The sequence below is a fragment of the Carettochelys insculpta genome, chromosome 2, assembly GCF_033958435.1.
Source record: "Carettochelys insculpta isolate YL-2023 chromosome 2, ASM3395843v1, whole genome shotgun sequence".
NCBI classification, from domain to species: Eukaryota; Metazoa; Chordata; order Testudines; family Carettochelyidae; genus Carettochelys; species Carettochelys insculpta.
The window spans coordinates 114,688,666-114,708,834 of NC_134138.1; the positions used below are offsets into that span (position 1 = coordinate 114,688,666).

The window sequence follows — 20,169 nt, forward strand, 5'->3', positions numbered from 1 at the left end:
TTAATGACTATCGCAGAAAGACATTAATGAGAGTTTACAGTAGAATCTCAGACTTACAAACACCTTTGGAATGGAGATTATACATAGCCCTGGAATGTTCACAACTGAACAAAAGGTTATGGTTATAGTTTAAAATGTTTACAACTAAACATTGCCTTAATACTTCTTTGAAGCTTTACAACACAGAAGAAAAATGCCACTCTCACCCTCCATCCCCGCCTCCTTTTTGGGGGTGTTGCGGGGGGGAGTTTACATTTAAATGCAGCAATGTGTTTTATCTGAAGGCTTGTTTTTGCTTTTTCTCTCTACTGCTGTCTGACTGTGTATTTCCAGTTCCAAATGAGTATATGGTTTACTGGTGGTCTGCAATGTTGAAACTATATTATATTCTCTTGGAAACTGTAGCTTTATATACTCTGAATTATAAGACTCTCTCTAAAACAAAGAAAGGATGGTGTTTTTCACCAAAAGAACACTGTCCACCAACTGCTGTTAATAAAAATAAGGTTCTTTTTCACTCTAGTGTAGATGGAGAAATGTAGTACATCACAAGGAACGTGCCCATTGCCCATGCCATTCAATGTGTACATGAAGCCTCTTTTTCAATTAATTTCCAAATACAAAGTACATTATCAGCATGATGATGAAGATGATACACAAGGAATTATCTCTTGTCCAACCACCTCTACAATTTTGGTCTCTGCTGTTGTGTTCTATTTGAATATAGTAAAGCTCTAACTTACACAACTTCAACTTATGCATTTCTTGCAATAACGCAAGTCGAAATCATGAGTGTCAGGGAGCCAGGAACTAGGCAGCAGCAAGGAAACTGACCAGGTGGTTCCTGGTTCCCCACCACTTGAACCTGACCAGCACAGCAGCCCTGGTTAGTTTCCTGGCTCCCTCAAGTGGAGGGGAGCCGGGAGCCAGGCTCCTGCCTGGTTTCTGGCTCTCTAACGCTCACAGGAGCAGGGAGGCAGGCACAGCCAGTACAGGGGGACCTGAAGCTGGCAGGGCCCCTCCCAACCCAGTCCCAACTTGCACAAAATATGACTTGCACACAATTGCCCAGGAACACAACCTACGCATAAGTTGGGGATCTACTGTATTGTTATATGTATAAATCATACTCCATCCACAAGCCTGAAAAACAGAAGTCTTACAGTTGAGGTAATTTGTATAACAAGCTTGTTTCTCTACCTAATTAGATTAGTACGACAGTAATAAATCAAGTTAAGAGCCTTGGTGTGTCTTTTGTACTGTCTTTGCCTTGGAAAGCTATGCATGGGATACAGAAGTAAACTTATTTTTTATAGTGCAATTTGTGTCAAGTATACATATTTATACCAAAATGATTTTGCAACAGTAATGTACAAACTTCATGACCAGAAGAGCAACTGCTGCAATTCCTTCACGGAAAGGCTTTCAGTAGTGCTGCTATAACTTATTCAATATGAGCGACTGTGACCCTAAACAAGTCCCTGTTTTTAAAAAATCTGGTCATACTGTACAGTGACAGGATGATTTATAAATCTTCATAATCTTTGTCCCATCTATATTCAAGACCTACTACTAGAGACTTATATGATATGTATCTGGAGATGGTAAGACAGTTGTGGTAGTCCCTACTGCGTAGAATTTGCTTCCTATGGAAATCTATCTAACTTAATCTTTCACACTTTGGAAGAACCTTAGTGTATCTTTACTGAATTTTATTTGAAAAGGTACTTCTGAATGCTGTCAGCCCTATGTCTATTACTTTCACTCATTTCCACCCCTCTTCTTCCTGTTCTTAATTCTCTTCTCCCCCATCTTTCTTGAGAGTTTATGTTGAAAATGAAATTGTTATAGTATTTTATTACATTTTATTTTGATTACATTGCATAAAGTGGCACAAATGCTTTTGCTAGACATGAAAAGAATGCTATATAAAATGATTAATTATTGACCATTTCCAAAATTAAAATTTTTCCACAACTTTTCCTCTCTAATTTATATTTAGGTGCTTGTGTTTGAGTTAGCATGTTAGCAACTTCACTATTGGGGAAGAAAAGGTTATTTACAAAATGAATACTGTATACGACACAAAAATAGTGAGGAGAATGCAGAAAAATCTAAGGCAACAGTGGCAGGCTTCTTCCTTCACATTCATTTTTTTTCAGCACCTTTGGTCCCTTGTGCATCTTAAAAGTGGTGCAAAATCTAAATACTGAAATCTTTTTAAAATAAAGAACACAAGTTTCTAACAATTTTGTTCACACTCTCCCCAGACAATAGATTTATCAGACATTCAAGCATACTGAAATATTTGCTTCCCACAGGCCCTATCAGAAGTGAGGCCAGGAAGGCCAGTTGGCCTAGGGCTCAGGGCACAGAGAAGCCTCAAATTTTGACATTTTTATTCTAACTCATCATTTCCACTTATAGTGCACCTGATCTTGCAGTTATAACAGAGACCACACAAAAAGTTATTTATACCTGCAAAACATGATTTAAATCATTCTGGGACCTCAAGCCTTCACCAGTTTTTTGGCCACATCTGAGTTTTCATCTGTGTGACTGAAGTAGCTTCTGTGATTAGTGATTCCACATTATGAAATGCTGTTTAGTCTTTGCATAATTTAGAGATTTAAAAGTTACAATTAATTCTGTTACTGTAAAGTGATGTTGCTTAGTCTGAGATTGAGTTTAACCTTAAATTAGATGTTTATCTTTGCTTAGGAGAGTTTCATATTCCTTTTGTGTGTCTTCGTATACAACAACCATATCAGGCTCAGCTATAAGCCTCTTCTTTGTCCAATTTTAGATTCAACTTTAAAGGCTTTCTTGTCATAATAAACTATTAGTTCTACTTATTTAATAAACTTTATATTTAACCTGGCAATTGCCTCATATTCATAGCAACACACAAGTTATTAGAGATATTGAACAATGGGGAAGTGTTAGCAGATGATATTTCAAGACTATGAAATAAGGATATAAGAGACATAGTAAATAACACCCCCCCAAACAGTTATTACACAACATTCATTGTGAAGTATATACAATTAAAATTTTGTATAACCAAATAGCTTTTAGTGAATTAATTTATTGAATGATGCTGTGTTTTAAAAGAACACCTTCGTGAGAATGAAGAACTGAAAATGGTGCAAGCAAAAGATGTAGAAAGCAACAGAGTGAAGCAGCTGTTAACAGCTTAAAGCCAATGGCCATGTCCACACTAGCCCCAAACTTCGAAATGGCCATGCAAATGGCCATTTCGAAGTTTACTAATGAAGCGCTGAAATACATATTCAGCGCTTCATTAACATGTGGGCGGCCGCGACACTTCGAAATTGACGCACCTCGCCGCCGCATGTCTCGTCCAGACGGGGCTCCTTTTCGAAAGGACCCCACCTACTACGAAGTGCCGCAGCTGCCCGCATGCTAATGAAGCGCTGAATATGTATTTCAGCGCTTCATTAGTAAACTTCGAAATGGCCATTTGCATGACCATTTCGAAGTTTGGGGCTAGTGTAGACACAGCCAATAACACAATTTCAATCAAATCTGGTCTTACATGCCAATTTGAGTCACTGCGACAAATGGGTAAGTGATGAAGATCTGTACTCAGTGGCTGAACAGCTTTAACAAAGGTACAACAACAAAATTTTAAGAGCTCTCTCAGACAAGATTGGTGGAACGTATATGGTTCATGAAGACAGCTTTAAACTGGACGGCAAACCAAGAGAACTGCTTCAGGAAATATTTTGTCTCAAGCTACAGACTACTTCCTAATATCACAATTACATTACATATTTTTGTCAGTCACCCTGCATCAGTGGCCTCAGGTGAATACACGTTCAATGTGTTAAACAAGTAAAGAACTATCCTCATCCTACAATGGTAAAGGAATGTTTGAATGGGCTCACAATGCTTAACATTAACAGTGATGTTGCACATAAGTTATTTTTAATTCAATTATAAATGTGATTGCACACAACAAAGCCAGAAAAGCGTTCCTAAAATTAAGAGTTTGCTTGCAGTAGAAATTCACAATTAAAGTTACATTTTTAATATACACACTTTTGGTATAATGACTTAATTGTTAATAAATGTCTCAAGTGATAATTTTCATATATTCTTTTGGTCTTAGTATGATCCTGATGATAAGCTTTTTTGCTGTCTTCATCTTTCCTCAGGAAGCCAAAACTGAACATTCTTATTTACCCGCCTCCTGCTTTTCCCTTTTCCATTACAAGGTTTTTAACCTCAGCTCTCTGGTAGATCTTATTTCTTTCATTCTTCTTTTGGAGAATCTGGAGTCTACCGCACCTTAATTACTATGTCTCCAGGTTTCTCAGTTTTCTTCTACGCTAGTGGAATTTAAGTATTTCTTCCCACTGCAGCTTACATACTAAATGCATTCCACATTATCCTTCCTGAAATTCAAGAAACTTATACAGCTGCATTTAATGATCCAATTTTTTTTATTTAGCTGAATTCAAAAAGCTTGGAGTCATTCTTTGCAGCCACTCCTATTATTTTCAATTAGTTCCTTTCAATCAGTGTGCACATCCATGCTTGCTGGAGTCACTACTTTTTGGAACTTAACTGAACAAACAGTAACTTCTCAATTTTCTGTGGAAAAAATTTCTCCTACTCTACACAAAGGGGAAGGAGGCTCTGCAAGAGCAAAGGCAACACAGTTTGTGTCTTCACTTTATCAACCAGATGTACAAAGGAGCTTTCAAGCTGCAGTGCCCTAAACCAAAAAATTGTATTGGAAAATTTCTTGAGCACGTCAAAGTAAAAATGGTGAACTCAGAGAAAAAAGCGGGGGTGGAGGCCCACACAGACAAACTTGCTACACTACACTGGTGGGGGAGGAAAATGCATAGAAGTAACCTCCCAAATGAAGTGTGCACTGCAAGGCTTTTGTGCTGATGGGGAGAGCAGCTTTCTAGAAGCTAAACGTAGGGCTAAAACCACTAAAGTGCACAACTCACAACTGACAGTTGTCCCTCTATATCCATTTCACCTGGGAAAGGATCAACCCTTTAGGAAGGACTTGTTAAGATGAAGGGGAAAATTATGACTTCTAGAGTACTATTATGACTAATGGGGGAATTCTGCACCACTGTGCGCGCAGAATTCATGTCCCACTGAAGATTCATTCTTCTCTGCAGAAACAGATTCTGCTGGGGAGGCGCTGCAGTTATGCTCTTCCCCACCAGTGGCTGGTGTATTTCCAGAACAGAGGGCAGGTGGTTCACGGGCTGTAGCAGTCAGCAGCTGATAGAGAGAAGCCCTCTACTCAGAGCGGCAGGTTGGGAGGCACAGTATGTGGTGAGACAGAATGAGACACATGAGGCTGCAGGGAGGGTCACAGAGTGGAGTTCACCAGGGCTAGTGAGGGGAGCGCAGGACCAGACAGGGGGCTGGGGATAGCTGAGCGGAGGTTCAGGGATACATGGGACAGGGACAAATATGCCCGTCTGAATCAGATAGGCTAGGAGTCAGTCAGGGTCTGCAAGGGAGAGACTCCCTAACAATCCCACCCCCCGCCCCAAAGTCCTGTTCCATATTTCTGCCACCACACCCATTTTCACTCCCAGGTTTCTGCCCATGAGAGCATAAGAATGGCCAACCCTGAGTCAGACCAAAGGTCCATCTAGCCCAGCATCCCGTCGTCTGACAACAGTGGCCAGTGCCAAGTGCCCCAGAAGGGGTGGACCAAAGACAACAATCAAGCGACTTGTCTCCTGCCATCCATCTCCATCCTCTGACAAACAGAGGCCAGGGACACCATTCCTACCCCCTGGCTAATAGCCGTTTATGGACCAAACCTCCATGAACGTATCTAGCTCTTTCTTGAGCTCTCTTAGGGTTTGTCTACACTTGCCCCCAACTTTGAAGGGGGCATGGTAATCAGGGTGATGGGAGATTACTAATGAAGTGCTGCAGTGAATATGCAGCACTTCATTAGGCTAATTCTCCCCTGCGGCAACTTCTAAGTGTCAAACTTAAAAGTGTCAGCATGCGTGTAGCCGTGGGCACTTTGAAGTATCCGCGCTACTTCAAAGGGCCTTTACTCCTCAAGGTAACCCCAAGATCTCTCTTTCCTGGTTACTAGTACCTAAATTAGCTCCCATCATATTGAATTTACACTTGGGGTTATTTTTTCCAATGTGCAGTACTTTATACTTATCCACATTAAATTTCACTTGCTATTTTATTACCCAGTCACTCAAGTTTGGTGAGATCTTTTTGAAGTTCTTCACAGCTTGCTTTCGTCTTGACTACTTTGAACAGTTTAGGATCATCCACAAACTACCACCTCACTACTTACCCCTTTCTCCAGACCATTTATGAATAAGTTGAATAGGATTGGTCCTAGGACTGCACTCACCACCCTTCTCCATGCAGAAAATTTACCATTTATTCCTACCCTTTGTTTCCTGTCTCTTAACCAGTTCTCAGTCCATGAAAGGATCTTCCCTCTTATCGCATGACAATCTAATTTACACAAGAGCCTTTGGTGAGGGACTTTGTCAAAGGCTTTCTGGAAATCTAAGTATACTATATCTACTGAATCCTCCTTGTCTGCATGTTTGTTAACGCCTTCAAAGAATTCTAATAGATTAGTAAGACATGATTTCCCCTTACAGAAACCCAACAAATTATGTTCTTCTGCATGTCTGACAATTTTACTCCATACTATTGTTTCAACTAATTTGCCCAGTACTGGCGTTAGGTAGCCTCTAGAGCCCTTTTTAAATATTGATGTTATGTTAGCTGTCTTCTAGTCCTTAGGTACAGGATGCCCCACAATTCCTTTCCTCCCCATCAGCTCCTCCACTACCTGAATTTCCCCACTACCCTCTCAGCCTTTGCACTGCTTCCGACAGGTGTGGAAAATAAGTTTCTGTATTGTACTCTAAATGAGTTATTACTCAAAGTTCTGTATTAAAATGCCTGCTAAGGAATCTATTTGTCAAAAACATTTCATGAATCATTTTTGTTCTCTTTGTTGTTACAGACATACTTGCTGACCGATATTTTAAAAATAATTGAAACTGGTATTAATATACAAGGTTATTTTGACAACTAAAACATACAGAATTTTAAAATATGTGCATAGTTTTTAATTTATGGCACAGAAATAAACCTAGAAGTATATTATACTTATTGGACATTGTTCACCTGTGGTCAAGATGGCTGAAGTCTTGCAAATTCAACTCCCTGGTATCTTGGGTCAGATAGATTGTATCCACATCCTATTATAAATGCACAAAAGCACATCTCAGGAAAACTGTTTTTCTTTGTCTCAAAAGGTACAGTCTTATGTTCTGCATACTCAGATGAAATAAACCTCAGAGTGAGATATATAACTTACCCACTGTACCTCGTCCCTGTAGGGAAATCCAAGCCAGTCACAAACACATGCATACATTTGTGAAAATCCCCCTAGAAACAAAATAAAAGAACATCATATTTTCATTACAACAAATACATAAGAACAGTACACACAGTGTTTTAAACTCACCCTCATTCCCTCTCTGAATACTATCCATTATACAGCAAGAAGACAAAGAAACAGACCAAACTATAGTATGTTGTCTACAATATATGACAGGTGGCAATGAAGCTTAAAAATAGTCTCTTCATCCACCAATCAGGAGTCCACTCTGCTAATTACACCTTAAAACTAAATTACACCTTTCCTGGGTTTTGCCAGGAATAGACTTAAACTTCCCTGACACTGAAGATTTTCACTTCTTTATATTTTAGCTTTAAAGTTTCATTCTCACCACAAGGACCCAGTTCTGTCACAGTCTGGCTGTCCCACAGTGTCTGAAGATTAGTCAGTCTTTCTGCAGGCTCCATAGTTACTTTTTTCATGATTCTCCTACATGCAAGGGGGAACAAATGTATTATTTTAACAAAGTTTATCTATATGCATGCATATATATCATACATGCACACAAATCTTATGTGTGATTAAATATAATCTTATGTATTTGTCATACACTTGTGTGCATAAAAGGAAAATATTAGCATTTTTCAAGCTCAAAGGTAAATTTGCAGAAACTGTGAAGCAGAATCTACACTGCAGTATATATCAGTGTCAATATGTCACTCTAGGGTGAGAAAAAAAACACACCCCTAATCAACCCCATCACTGGTATAGATGATATAGTGGCAGGAGAGCGTCTCTCATTGACACAGCTACTGGAGGTGGATTAACCCAAGGGGAGATGCTTGAGCATCATCATGGGACCATCTTCCTTAAGAGCTGCAACTACATCAATGCAGCATTTTAAATGAAGACCTGCCCTAAGTACTTATTTCTTTTTCCTTCTCTTCCAGTTCACTAACCCCATGACTCCTGGATTGATTTATCCCATTTTCCTGAGACAAGCAAAACCAAATGACTCAAATCCATGGCTCAATGAAGCAACGTAACCTCAAGGAATTTATCCACTAATTGATGACCCCTAAATCTCAGAGCTACACTTATTACCTATATAGCTATTAGAGTCCGAGTCCAGGCTGCAACTATGCAAGGGTGTTTGTTCTCTTTTTAGACACAGTGTTTAACTGTACTTCTTATCTTACATAGGCGTTCTAACACAAATGGCTATTCAATTCTTCTTCTTGTTCTGTACCAGGCTCACCTCTTGCTCCCATTATGTTACATCAACAATGACAATAATAGCCACACTTCAAACACTGCTGTGCATATACAGCCATAAGTGAAAGTTTCTAAGGAGTTAAGTGCCAGAAAGCATGAAGATTCCCTAAGTGCTACCTACATGTACTGTGTGGGTGACAATACTTTGGCTGCCTTGTTCTAACCTCTCCATTCAGATAGTTTGCTTTGCTCTCCAGACCTCTTATTCTTAAGAAGTGGCATTATGTTGTCTGAGGGAAGAACAGACATGCATGCCCTCTTCATTCAGTAAAACTCTCCACAGCAGCCCAAGAAAAAAGGTAGGAAGTTCAAACCAATCATATGAGATACTGAGAAATATGCAGCTTTGAAGACCCCTTCCTTCCATACCAGCTCCACTTTTCACTGCAATAGCTCTAGCTGATGCTGATCACAAATATTCACTTCTACATTATTTTAGTCTCTATCATGGTAAACAGCAGTGCTGCTAAGCAAAAGCGCAAGAAAGTACTTTAATTTCAGTGACTATTCCCACTGCTGGAAAGTTGAGTAACACAGGATGCAAACCAGTGAGAAAACAGTAATTTAGTTCTGCCATGTTATTTACATTTTTCTGGAATGTCCGTTCTAAAACTATCATTTCTGAAAGTGCCAAAGGGAAAACTATATTTTACGTGGAGCATATGTATGTTTGCTTTTTAACTCCTAGAATGTTGGGAGTACAATGGAGAATAGAAGAGTCATGACATCTGGGAGGTATTAATTAAACTGGAATAGGGAGAAAGAGCAAGGAACCGTGTGAGATAAAGGTGAAGAAAACAAGAGAAAAAATATTCAGCACTGCTGTAGGACTGGGGTGGGCAATGATTTTTGATGTTTGGCCACTCCAAGAATTTGATAAGTAGTCAAGGGCTTCACTCTTCCATGATATTAATGGAGGAGGTGCAGGGGCTGAGATGGACATTGGGTGCAGAAAGGAGCTCAGGGTAAGAGATTGGGGTGTAGGTGGGGTTGTGGGGGCTGGGAGGTGGTCTGGGTAAAGGCGAGGATTCTGACCTGGAAAAGTAGTATAGGAAAAAGGATGGAATCTGGGAGAAGATTTTGACCTGGGACAGGGGTGTGGAGGGGGGAAGTGGGAGCAGAGAGCTGGGGAGAGAGAAAGGGGATAGGGTACCAACTGCAGGTGTAAATCACACACCTATGTGTGATTCACTGTCCCATGTAGTGGTACGTAGACCACTTCACAGAGAAAGAATAAAGTGTCCTCTACAGCCTTAGCTAAGAGCCAGCCGGCCTTCAGCTCAAGCTGCAGAGGTCCCAGGTTTGAGTCTGCCTGTGGGCAGTCACACAGGCTGTGACCAGGAAGTGCTTATCCTGAGGTATCTCCCGGCCAGCAGCCCAGAGGGACATTCAGGCCGGCTTCCCATCTGCTGTGCTTGGCACACCATTCAAACCAGCTGGCTCAGGGGACCACATGCTCACTGTGCACATTTTTGGGGGGGGGGGATGTGGGGGAGATAGGACACAGACCATGGCCCAGGCAGCCCTCATTGGCCAGTTTCCAGCCAAGAGGAGCTTTGAGATTGTGCTTGGGGCAGTAGGGAGATCGCACAAAGCTCCCCTGCCATGGGGCACATGGCATGCAAAGAGCACATGGCCCCTGTGGCCAGTTTCTTATATCTAAGGCAGGTTCCTGACAAAAGGGGAGGACTTGAGTACAGGGACAAGTGGCCAGATTCAGCCTACCTGAACAATCTGGTGAGCTATACGCACTACAGATGTCCAAAAAATGAGTACCTACACTGGAGACAGGCCAGGGAATATTTTCCTGAGGCAAGTTCCAATGTGTGCCATCACTTCGTTCACATCTTCTGATGAAGCCACCTTCATGGAAATGCTGCATTTCTCAGTTTCAATAATCAGCTGCATAAAATGTAGGTCAGAAAAAAAATACATAAGCTCTGCAGAATGAATTTCCATTTTAAAGAAACCTTTTGACTATTAACAGTGGAATGTTAAAACATATGCTTATTTATTCATTGGATAGTACTATGATGTGACAAATGGTTCAGATAAGAACTACTCTCCAATAGAGGAAGAAAATTTACACTCAAAATCTGTTTTCTTTCTTAAGCCAAATGTCTTCCCTCAGAGTACAAAGATTTAAAGAGAAGCTGATCTCAGCTGAGCCTTCCAACTCAAAACTGAAAGCCTTAGCAGTAGCTCTTCACAATTTTAAGAAGTGTTTCAGAGCTTAAGAAAAGTACAGCAGGGCAGGAAAATATGCAATAGATGTAAGCTTGTCTTCTCAAGCATAAACAATAGCTAAGTAGCTGACAACAAAGATCCTAGAGAAAAGAAAAAGATCTTTAGCAAACGTAACAAACTATTATTGTCCATTGAAATGAGTAGTCACTTATTTAACCTCACACAGTTGTATAAGAAGTGTGATGGGAGTAATTTAAAAACAAAAATGTCATCTTACTACTGAAGAGTCTAAATCAAATTATGGCATTACTGACACATGAACAATGTAACAGCCTTTGGATTTACCATTCGACATCACTTTGTATCTTCTTCTAAAGAGAGATAATCCTAGAAGATGCAATAATAGTCTAATATGTGTGTGGTAAACCTCACATTCCCCCCCCCTCATTCTTTATACGGGACTTTTAGAAGCTGAGTAAATGGACAACTTCTTTCCTCATTACACATGTTATTCACAGGGAGAATCTAACTACACTTCTGTGGCACCCCAAGAAGCTGTCATTGAGTCAGCCAGTCTCCATCTACAGCTCTAAATTCTTAAACATAATTAAGTATTGTGCAAGCATATCAAGTTGTAGGTAGCATGATATGCTGGATAAAAGCTAAATTTCCTCTTCTTCTTTTCTGTCATTGAGGAGAAGCACTTTACTTGTGAACCCTGCATAAACATCACCTAGAAAAACTCAAGTTATCTGTGTTCTCATCATCTGCTCCTATAATAAATACTCTGGCACCTTTTCAAAAATATGTGTTAGCATCTTTCCAAAAAGCTCCACCCTCCCACTAACAAAGAGAGAATGACAGTTCGCTAAGTGCCTCATGATATCTCCTGAAAGTATCTTCAGTGTTCAAAGAAAATTAGTACAGAGAGAACTCACAAGGCTAAACTGAAAACGTTAAGTGTTAAATACACAATTTGTGACGTTCCAATAAAAATTCAGCATTGCCCATTTCTAACAACTTCTACAAAAAACAAAGCAGAGAAATATATTGTAGTTTACATAGACTTTTATACAAATAAATTTGAGAACTCCAGCCAACAAGTTCAACTTTTTATTTTTTATTTTTTAGTAAACAATATATAGAAACACTCTTCCTTCTGGCACACATAACCACAGCTTATTTCAAAACATTCTTGTGAGCTACACAAACATTAAGCTTTCCAGAAAGAAATGGCGTCAGTACCACTGAAATTAAACTAATTCTGCATATGCAGCAAGTTGTAGCTACATTGGTCCCAGGATAATGGCAAGACAAGGTGGATGAGGTGGACCAGCTTCTGCTGGTGAGAAAGACAAGCTTTTGAGACACAGATCTTCTACAAGTTTGGGTGTCATTTAAGCACTATTATTCACTATGATTTCCCAAAAAGTCCATAGACTTGTGCAGGGTGTAGGATAATTAACATGAGAATATCACTGTTTTTCATTATTGCTGAGAAAAATATCACATTCATATTGCAACTGAAAACTTACATCCATTTAGCTCTCAAAGGGATGCATTTCTTATCTTCATCCCACCCGCACATTTCACTCCTAAACTTGACTTTTCAAATTACTGTTGTTATTGCTAGGCTTTATAAGCAGTGCAAATTCAAATGTGCACTGTGCTTACTGGATGTGAATGTCTACATTCAATAACATTATATGCTTGATTAGATGTAAGGTTTAAAACTAAGTAAAATACTACATTCAAATTAGAACACTTCTGGTACTGTAGATCAGACCGTCACAACACTAAATCCTCTTTGTCTTCAAAGCACTCACCTGACCTGGTTTACTGGAGGTTACTCCCTGGATTTCTAAGTAGCTGAAAGTTAGTTCTAGCTGTAATATAAAAGAAGTGCAGAATGTAAACAAACACCTTTTTTTTTTATTTTTATCCATTAAACAAAACATATGAAAACCAAAATAAACACACATTAAGAAAGAGGACTTCATCTGGGCTCTACATAACTTTATTGTATACAAGTAAATACTTAGTATATTTGATTATATTTTATATAGATGTGTATTTATAAATAACTTTTTATGGGTTAAAAATTATTAATCAAAGTTTCAAGTCCTTTACCTGACTAAGCAGCATGCATTATAACTGGTTCCAAGCACATCAGTAGAAAATGTTATAGATGTTTATAAGCAATTTCTTGATCTAGTGTACTCTAACTGTTTAGACCACATATTAATCATTCATTAAACCCGTGTTTAATAATAAAATATTCATTTATAAATTAATATGCAAAAGTTCTGAATACAGGTTGCCATTTATTTTATGGAAATAACACCTACACACGACTATAAAATAATGAAAGACCCTTTTTATCTAGAGTAATCTTCCTCACAGAATATCATGTTATACTTTTCACTAGCGAGTAGATGAGCAGTGTAATTTAAAGCCATTTTGATCTCTCCAGACTTTAGAGTTAAGGGCTAAAATCCAGTGAAAGCTCCTATAATAACTCCTCACTTCTGTCTCTCCAAAAAATGAGAAGTAATCAAAGAAGTGTATATTAAGTTTAGTGAAATTCCCTTTTATTTTGCATGTTGTTTTGCATTTGGCAAAAGTGGTTTTTTCCCCCACAACAAAAGGGTGAAATTTCTTTCCAACTGTTTAGCCGAAGAGAGGGACAAAAGAATGTGCAGAAAATCAGGAAGCAATATACGGGGGAATCACAGCATGAAGCAGCCTGGAAAGCTACACTTACTTTCATGAAAAGGTTCACTCTACCAACAGTGGAAAGGTCCTTTAGCCTCAGAACAGATGCAGCCCAGGCAGGAGCAGTGCAAGTATTCCCTCACTGCACCAAAATATTTCATGGAGAGACCACCTTGCAAGAAATCCATTCATTTTCACGTCCATGCAGTTACTTCTTAACTCAGACTGCAGTTAATATTAGTTTTTGTGAGGTGGACGCCTATTTTCTGCACCCTCAACTTGCATGTACATCAGACAATCGTCAGATGGCAGCTTTTGATCATTATTTACCTTCTCCGCTAAATGTCTGAATCTTGTGTAAGTCTCCATACCTCATTTCTAGTCCAAGAGAGAGTCACCTATTTCCCTAGAACCTAGTGTCAACATGGCTGGACTTTTCTATTGGGTTTGGAAACTATTTCACGTGCCCGGAGTGGCTATCGGCCCCAGATATCGTGCTAGGGGTGCCATGTGAGGGGTCAAATGAAAGCGGGTGATGCCCAGAATCTATATAGGCTACTTGTGTGTTTATATCATGTATGTCGGTAAAGTTACAGATTTTTAGGTCTGCAGCTATGTGAGAAATGTTTCAGTGCTGAGGTTCACGATGGGAGGTGTGGCTCCACCCCAGCCAGGACAATAGACTGAGCAAAGGCCCAGGTGGCCAACATTCATTTTGTGATGGTGGGGTTTTCCCGCTGGGGCTGCAACAAATGGAAACTCAACACAGTGATCCACCTGGGCAGGTGGTAAGCCAAGGCCTATGGAGAAGAATGGAATTTTCCCTCTGCATATGGAAAAGCTGTAAGATGGGCCCTGGCAGGTATTTTCTTTGTTCTTCAGTCCTCATGAGTTAAGCCTGTCTGGACTAGGGGCCCATCCCTCAGAGGGATGATGCGGATTTAGGAGTGTCCACCTTGGATCTTTTGTCTTGTGGTCTCCAAGGGTCCATGTCCCAGCATGTGGACCCCAGCAGGCCATGAGGCCATGATCTACAATGCTCCAATGACTGAATCTATGTAACCTGAAACGAACTTTCATAAACTTTCACAAATCAGCAAATAACATCACTGGCCTACATCAGTTGTTATGACTGATGCATGTAAAGTATTGCTGTAACAATTCTTCTCTCTAACCCTGTTCTTTTCTTTTGTACTAATAAACCCTTAGATATTAGATCTAAGGATCTGGCTTTTGTGTGGTTGTCTGGGTCTGGGTCTGGAAAAATCTCTGTGGTGTTTGGTGAAACAGGTGCAATAACCTCGCACCTGAATTTGGGGGTTGTTGGTCTGGGCTGGTAGAGCAACTGAGAAGTCTGTGTGTTTGCTTGTGTGGCTCCTGGCTGGCCAGTGGGGCTGGCAGAAGTGCCGTGGAAGCTGTTTGGATTTGTTTTGCTCTCAGCCCCATGACCCTGCCTAAAAGCTACAGATCTGCATTTTTAAGCTCAAGTACATTAATATTAATAATTTAGAATTTAAGATATTCAGAGATAAGAAAATGCATTTTGTCATCACAGGTGGTTGGCTGGTGGTCCACAGAAAGGTTTTGCATTGAGCAGGGTGGGCCGCGGGCCAAAAAGTTTGAGATTCACTGGTGTATATCTATTACCCAACACACCATTATGGATCTTAGTAGCTACTTACAATCATCTAAATTCTTCCTACTTTGCATATTCTTTATCCAGCGTTCTCTGATGGCTCCAGTACAACAAAGAAAGGTTACTCACCGTAGTAACGGTGGTTCTTCGAGATGGGTCCCCGTCGGTGCTCCACATTAGGTGTCGGGCTCGCCCGGCGCTGCAGATCGGATCTTCCAAGCAGTTTCTCCCGGACCGCGCATGTACCGGTGCGCGCCGCTCCCTTGCGCGCTCCTGGCCACGTGCGCGATCCGGTCCCCGCCAGTTCCTTGACCAACCGCCTCGGATGCTCCTGCAAAACACTAAACAGAGATCCGAAGCGGGGAGGATGGGCGGGTAGTGGAGCACCCACGGGGACACATCTCGAAGAACCACCGTTACTATGGTGAGTAACCTTTCTTTCTTCTTCGAGTGTCCCCGTGGGTGCTCCACATTAGGTGACTACCCAGCAGTAACCCAAGATAGGAGGTGGGTAATCGGACTATGTGCAGCTTGTCCCCGAGAGGACCGCTGTCGAGAGACGGGTATCCTCTTGGAATACCCTGTGAAGGGCGTAATGTTTGGCGAAGGTGTCATAGGATGACCAGGTCGCAGCTCTGCAAATGTTTTTTAGCGCAACGCCCTTGAAAAAGGCTGTTGATGCCGCCACCGCACTAGTGGAATGAGCCCTGGGAGTGGCCAGTAAAGGAGTCTTTTTGAGTTCGTAGCACATTTTTATGCAGGATACGATGTGCTTCGAGATTCTCTGCGAAGAGAGACCTTCTCCTTTCGATTTGGGAGCGAGAGAGACTAGGAGTCTATACGTTTTCCAGAAGGACTTGGTCCTGTCTATACAGAAGGCTAGCGCCCTCCTCACGTCCAGGAGGTGTAGGCGCGCCTCTTTGTTAGAGTTATGAGGCTTTGGATAAAACGAGGGTAAAACAATAGGTTCGTTAATGTGAAACTCAGAAGAAACTTTAGGAACAAAGGCTGGATGCAGCCGTATGGTTACCGCCTCCTTGGAAAAAACAGTGCAGGGAGGCGTTGCCATAACTGCCGCAAGCTCGCTCACCCTGCGAGCTGACGTGATTGCGAGAAGAAAGGCCGTCTTTATCGTAAGGAGACGGAGGGAAACCATGGCCAAAGGCTCGAATGGTGGTTCCGTTAGCACATTAAGCACCAGGTCCAACTTCCACGAAGGTGGAAGCGGTTTCCGAGGGGGGTATAGGTTTACCAACCCTTTGAGGAACCTGGTAACCATGGGATGGGCGAACACCGTGTGCCCTTCCTCCTCGTGTCTGAACGCCGAAATGGCGGCAAGGTGGACCTTTAACGAGGATAGTGAGAGTCCTCCTCTCTTGAGGTCCAGTAAATACTCTAATATTACAGGTATAGGCACCGAAAGGGGGGCTAGCTGTTTGGTAGAACACCATGCCGTGAAGCGAGTCCATTTCTGCTTGTAGGTCTTCCTGGTGGAAGTCCTCCTGCTACTTTCTAGGACTTGTTGCACTTCCTCCGTACATGTGCTCTCTAGGGAGCTGAGCCATGGATTAACCACGCTTGTAGTCGCAGGCCTTGGGGGTGCGGATGCACTATGGACCCTTGGGCTTGCGTGAGCAGATCCGGCGCCACCGGAAGGGGCATCGGTGGACGGTCCGACATGCACAGGAGTAGGGGGAACCATTGCTGTCAATCCCACATTGGGACTATCAGGATCATTCAGGCTCCTTCCCTCCTGGCTTTCTGCAAGACTTTGTGGATCAGCACTGTGGGAGGAAAAGCGTAAAGCAGGGGGCCCCTCCATGAGATCGCGAATGCGTCCCCCAGGGACCCCCATCCCAGTCCTGCCCTGGAGCAGAATCGTGGGCACTTCTTGTTGTGTTGAGTGGCAAACAGGTCTATCTGGGGAAAACCCCATGCGTGAAAAATCGGTCGTAGAGGATAGGGACGGATCTGCCACTCGTGCGTGAGTGCGAAACGCCTGCTCAGCTGGTCTGCCTTCACATTGTGAGCGCCTGGTAAGTACGAGGCTTTCAAGATTATATTGTTGGCGATGCACCAGTTCCATAAGCGGATTGCTTCCGCACATAAGGCACAGGACCGAGCTCCTCCTTGCCGATTTATATAAAACATGGTGGAGGTATTGTCTGTACTGATCCCGACGACTTTGCCTTGTATATGGTCTCGAAAGTGTCTGCAGGCGTTGAACACTGCTCTGAGCTCCAGTATATTTATGTGCAGTGACTGCTCCGTGGAGGACCACAGCCCTTGAGTCACCTCTTCGCCCATGTGTGCTCCCCACCCTATGAGGGAGGCATCTGTAGTAAGAAAAAACGATATTTGTGGTTGGTGGAAGGGTAGCCCTGTTAGCAAGTTCTTGGGGTTTACCCACCATTGCAGGGATTTGCGCACCTCTGCTGTGGGCGACACCACCCTGTGGACGGTGTGTGCTGCCGGTTTGTATACGCTCGCCAGCCAGTGCTGCATGCTGCGCATGTGTAACCTGGCGTTCTGTACTACGAACGTCGCCGCTGCCATGTGGCCCAGCAGCTGTAAGCATGTCAGGACCGGCACCGTAGGGCTGAAGGTGATGACCTGCACAAGGGAGCCAATGGCCCGAAAGCGAGTCTCTGGTAGATACACTCTCGCTGTAATAGAATTTATGCGTGCCCCTATGAACTCTATGTCCTGTGTGGGGTCTATCTTTGATTTTGCCAGATTGATAACCAGGCCGAGCGAAGAGAACGTGTTTGCTGTGACGCGTATCATGCGTAGTACCTCCTCCTTTGAGGCCCCTTTTGAGTAGGCAGTCGTCTAGATACGGGAATATAAATACCCCCTGTCTGTGCAGGTAGGCTGACACCACTGCCAAGGTCTTGGTGAAGACTCTGGGGGCCGAGGAGAGGCCAAACGGTAGGACCTTGTATGGAAAATGTTCTTTGCCTACCATGAACCGGAGGAATCGTCGGTGAGCCGGATGGATAGTTATGTGAAAATACGCGTCTTGTAAGCTGAGGGCTGCGAACCAACCTCCATCGTCCAGTGCCGTAAGGATGGAGGCGATTGTGATCATCTGAAAACATTGCTTGTGCAGGTACCGGTTGAGGCCTCGAAGATCTAAGATGGGCCTCCAGCCTCCTGTCTTTTTCTCTGTGAGGAAGTACCTCGAGTAGAACCCTTTTCCTTGCAGTTGCTCCGGCACTCTTTCCACTGCCCCTATGAGCATGAGATGGTCTACCTCCTGCTTGAGCCTCGCTACATAGGAGACCTCCTGGAGGTGGGGCCTGGGTGGAGGTCGTGGCGGTGGGAGCGACTGGAAGGGGATGGCGTACCCCGTGGCTATGATCTCCAGCACCCATTTGTCTGTGGTGATCCTTTGCCACTGGTTGTAGAATGGTCGGAGGCTATGGTGGAATAGCCGCTTCGGATGACCTTGTGCGATGGTAGTGATGGCGCAGCCCTGGATCTGTGTGTCAAACTTGTGGCCTTTGGCCCTCCCCCGAGGATGCACGGCTCCATTGGGAACGTCGCCTGGGAGTTCTGTACTGCTGGTGCTGTTGATGTCGCCCTTGCTCGTAACCCCTGGTGGTACTGGGGACGCTGTTGCTGGTACTGGTACCGTCTTTGTTGAGGGTAGTACGTTTTCTTTCTGTATGGAGGGGTGTAAATCCCCAGGGTCCTAAGTGTGGCTCTTGAATCTTTACTGGAATGAAGGACCGAGTCAGTTGCTTCAGCAAACAGCTTCTGCGAGTCGAAGAGAAGATCGACTATCTTTGCCTGCAGATCCCTTGGTATACCCGAAGTCTGGAGCCAGGACTCCCTTCGCATCACCACTGCCGTAGCTGTGGAGCGTGCTGCTTTGTCCGCAACATCCAGGGCGATCTGAACTCCCGTCCTCGAGGCCGCATAGCCTTCTTGCACGATGGCCTTGAGCACTGGTTTCTTGCCCTCTGGAAGCGAGTCCATGAGGGAGGTTAACCTAGCGTAGTTGTCGAAATTATGGTTCGCTAAATGTGCTGCGTAATTTGCCATTTGCAACAGTAGAGTGGAGGAGGAGTAGACCTTTCTGCCGAACAGCTCTAGCTTCTTGGCATCTTTGTCTGTTCCCCGTCTTGAATTGAGATGTCTTTGATCTTTGTTGCGACGACTCCACCACCAAGGAATTTGGTTGTGGGTGGCTGAATAGGAACTCCATGCCCTTCGCCGGCACGAAGTATTTCTTATCAGCTCTCTTGTGGACAGGTGGAATAGTCGCAGGGGTCTGCCATATCGTAGTGGCGGACTCCAAGATTGCTTCATCAAGCAGTATTGCTATTTTGGAGGAGGCCGGAGGTCTCAGATTTTTGAGGAGCTTTTGGTGTTTCTCTTGCACCTCTGCTGTCTGGATGCCTTGCGTGAAGGCCACCCTCTGAAACAGCTCTTGAAACTGTTTGAGATCGTCCAGAGGATGGATGTCCCCCGGGGCCGTAGCCTCGTCCGGGGAGGAGAGCGAGGAACCACTAGGGTACGCCTCTCTGGACCCTTCCGGTTCCTGTTGGTGATGGTACATCCGCTCGCTGGAAGCTTGCAAGGGAAAATCTCGGGGTTCCATAACCAGTTCCCCCTGAGATACTTGAGTCTCTGTCCCCGTTCGCGATTGCCCTCGGCGATACGGGACCGTCTGAGGGGATCTTTCCCTGGTAGATTGCCGGTGGTGTCTATGCCCCGCGCGATAGGGCCGACCATGGCAGCATGGGCACTGTTCTTGGGAAGGAGACCTAGACCACTCCCTTGGTGCATACCCTCTGTGTCTGGGGGAGCGAGATCGTCGAGAGACCTGGGACACTGGAGAGAGTGATTTGTGATAGTATTCCAGCGGCGCAAACCCCAGGAAGGGTGAAGGTGGTCCCAGCCAGGGCGAGGCTGGTTGTAAAAATGGAGATGGGGGCTCCGGGTA

The 20,169-nt window shown here is 43.3% G+C and overlaps 1 protein-coding gene across 3 annotated transcripts in view; it reads right to left on the reverse strand.

Annotated features, from left to right (window-relative positions):
- Positions 1-20,169, reverse strand: part of CARMIL1 (capping protein regulator and myosin 1 linker 1) — a 295,177-nt gene that overhangs the window by 138,797 nt on the left and 136,211 nt on the right. For all 3 annotated transcript variants that reach the window (XM_074987581.1, XM_074987580.1, XM_074987579.1), the window contains exons 4-8: positions 12,691-12,750; positions 10,458-10,579; positions 7,794-7,891; positions 7,379-7,449; positions 7,186-7,259 (exon numbers count right to left, since the gene is read on the reverse strand). In XM_074987581.1, the coding sequence (XP_074843682.1) occupies positions 7,186-7,259; positions 7,379-7,449; positions 7,794-7,891; positions 10,458-10,579; positions 12,691-12,750 (425 nt within the window). The remainder of the gene's footprint in view (positions 1-7,185; positions 7,260-7,378; positions 7,450-7,793; positions 7,892-10,457; positions 10,580-12,690; positions 12,751-20,169) is intronic.